This window comes from Atta cephalotes (assembly GCF_000143395.1).
Source record: "Atta cephalotes unplaced genomic scaffold scaffold00021, whole genome shotgun sequence".
NCBI lineage: Eukaryota > Metazoa > Arthropoda > Insecta > Hymenoptera > Formicidae > Atta > Atta cephalotes.
The window spans coordinates 689,333-692,030 of NW_012130085.1; the positions used below are offsets into that span (position 1 = coordinate 689,333).

General features: G+C 40.5%; 1 protein-coding gene and 1 pseudogene across 1 annotated transcript in view; one reads left to right on the forward strand and one right to left on the reverse strand.

The window, feature by feature from the left end:
• LOC105619323 (transcriptional repressor CTCFL) overlaps positions 1 to 261 on the reverse strand; it is a 9,363-nt gene extending 9,102 nt beyond the window's left edge. Inside the window, exon 1 of the mRNA XM_012200845.1 lies at positions 135 to 261. Within this exon, the coding sequence (XP_012056235.1) occupies positions 135 to 261 (127 nt within the window). The remainder of the gene's footprint in view (positions 1 to 134) is intronic.
• An 837-nt stretch (positions 262 to 1,098) lies between these two features.
• LOC105619325 lies at positions 1,099 to 1,578 on the forward strand (annotated as a pseudogene).
• The last annotated feature ends 1,120 nt before the right edge of the window (positions 1,579 to 2,698 follow it).

Genomic DNA, 2,698 nt, shown 5'->3' on the forward strand with positions numbered 1-2,698 from the left:
TATATAAATCTTTAATTCATGATATATACTATAAGTTCTCAATACTCGCAATATATTTTGAAACAGACCTAAGAGATAAAATATTGAACAATACAAATATTTGTAAAAAAAAAACTGCTATATGAGATACTAACATTGTACATGTTGCAATTGCTCGCCTTGTCCACCCTCAATCTCTTTATTAAATGTCTCCAAGTAAGTTTGTATCTCAGTGACAGATTCTTGTCCCTCTTCCAATTTTATAGTAGCTACGTTACTCATGATTGAAGCATACAGCTCAAACAATGGTAGCTATGTTCATCAGTCTGAAACATTATATCATTAATATATACATTATTGATATAAGTCCAGATAACTTAGAAATATGTGTGTTGAATTGTTACTACTCTACTGTAAATATATTTTCTAATATTAATAACACCTTTACATCAACAATTCTAAAAATAAGCATAAAGCCATGTTGAATATGCACTATATACGAATTGTAAATTCACATTTTTTTCACAAATTTCTCTTCACACACGCCCATTTCCGTTTATAAGGCAAAACGAGTAATGATTAATTAAAAGATTTTTAGAACAAAGCAACAATTTTCTAGTTTAACTTTACTACTTTTCATCAGTCACCGAAAGCAAGTTTAAAAAGCCGCGAGTCTACATTACGAGGAAGGGAAACACGAGCGAGATTGGAAAATAAACCTGACCGTTATTGAAACCGAAAACATCTTTGTAGGTCAGGATGCGGGCTGTCGTTCCTTTCGGAGCGTCGCCCGAGGATACGATGAGCGGATAGCAATCTCGACAGCGGACATCGCCGTGATCAAATTAAACAAGAGGAATCGATAATGCGACGGGGAAGAGAAATATGTGGTGCGCCGAGGGTCCGGCGCTCGTTGAGCAAAGATGAATATCCCGGTTGTCGCGTCGCCCGCGACGACGGCGGGGCGCTCGCTTCTCGGCGTCTCTCGACGCGTGCGATAATCAAGGGGGCAACGTGCGCCGCGGCGACGGCGACGCGCTGCCATCGGACGCGGCCAGCGGCGCTGGAGGTGGCCGATGTACGACGCCATAGGCAAGTGCGAGGGAAGCCGAGCGCGCCATGACGGACAACGCCAGCGAGGCGAGGCGAGGCGAGAAAGGAACGAGTGAGCAACGCCATGGTGACGCGGGCGGGTACCTGGGGGAACACCGTATTTCACGGACTCTCGTAAAACACACGGCGGGGGCCCCACGAGGTCGCGCATTCTGTCGGGGAGCTTTTAAGACAAACGCGGGTGCTTTCGATTTCAGGACACAGGGGGCATTAACGACAAAAATTTCAGAAAATTATCACCGTCGGCGCTGTCATCAATATGGAGGACACCGTGCGACGATGCCGCCGTGCCGTTGCGCCGCGTGCCACCAGGAACCAAGGGATCGCACGGCACGTCCCAGGACTGTCCACCAGCTCGAATATCGTGGAAACTCACCGAACGTCACCGTAGAACACAATTGTCGGTGCTATTTGGGCCGATAGGTTGATATGAAGCCACCAAATATACACGTAAACCCACGATCGTCGCGTGAGGGCGTTGTATAAGAGCAAATATGGCCGATCGAACTGCGATGGTTCAAATGCTGCGCTGTGCTGCGCGTTGGCAGCTGCGCACTAGGCACGTCACGCGTCACGCTCGCGTGTTTATACGCCGACCGTGATTGTTCTTTCTGATATCTTTTAGAAATTCTAGAATCTGGAGGGTACAACCTACGACGTCGATTCTTTGTCATGCTCGAATGCTCTAGAATTCTTCAGTTGCAATTATTTCGAACCCATTTAAGCGAATTTTTACTATGCAATATGTACGCGTGAAAAAAAAATGATACATTGCGCGATAGTCGAACGCTAAGAATAGCCATGTTTCTGCGCTCTTTGTATCGGGCACACAATCATAAGTTCTTTATGTTTAACGTAATGTATTTTTTATATTAATTATTAATTTTGTAATATTTTTTTATATGAGAGTTGATTTAAATAAAGTTTTATCGTATCCAATTTTAATCGCACATTATTTGTCATACATGCGAAACGCATTTACACGCGTTCCACGCATCTAAGCTGACATGGCAACCAATCAACTTTCCGCTTTTTCCGGAAAGAGCGATATGTAGAAGGAGGCGATTGGCTATTGCCTTATTGTGTAGGATTGATTGGTTAATTTTTCTATGTGTTCGCATATTTCGCATCATGCGAGTCTGTCTAGACAGACTTTAAAAGCCATTTGATAAACGGAAATTGCGCGAAACTCGAATTACCATTAATTCGTATATGTATGTACATAGTTATTTCCATTTTTATCAATGTAGATTATCTGTGATCGATTTAATTTTTTATCTTTTTTTAATTTTAAGAATTAAAAAAATATGAAGTATAAATTAAATCGACATTAAAATTAATTTATATCGTGAAAATGGATATTAATTGCCCATTCTTTTTTTTCGCAAAAAACTACTCATATTTCTAATTCTAATGTATCATCGTATCTAAAGATCATGCTTCGTGCACTCTTAATTAATTTGTTGCAATATATTGATCGAAATCACTATTACTGAATGAAATTATAAAAAGAAATAAACATATAGAAGCATATAATTGTTGCAGATGTGAGTGAACTCTTCTACATAATATATATTTCATATATTTTTAAAATAATTTAATTATG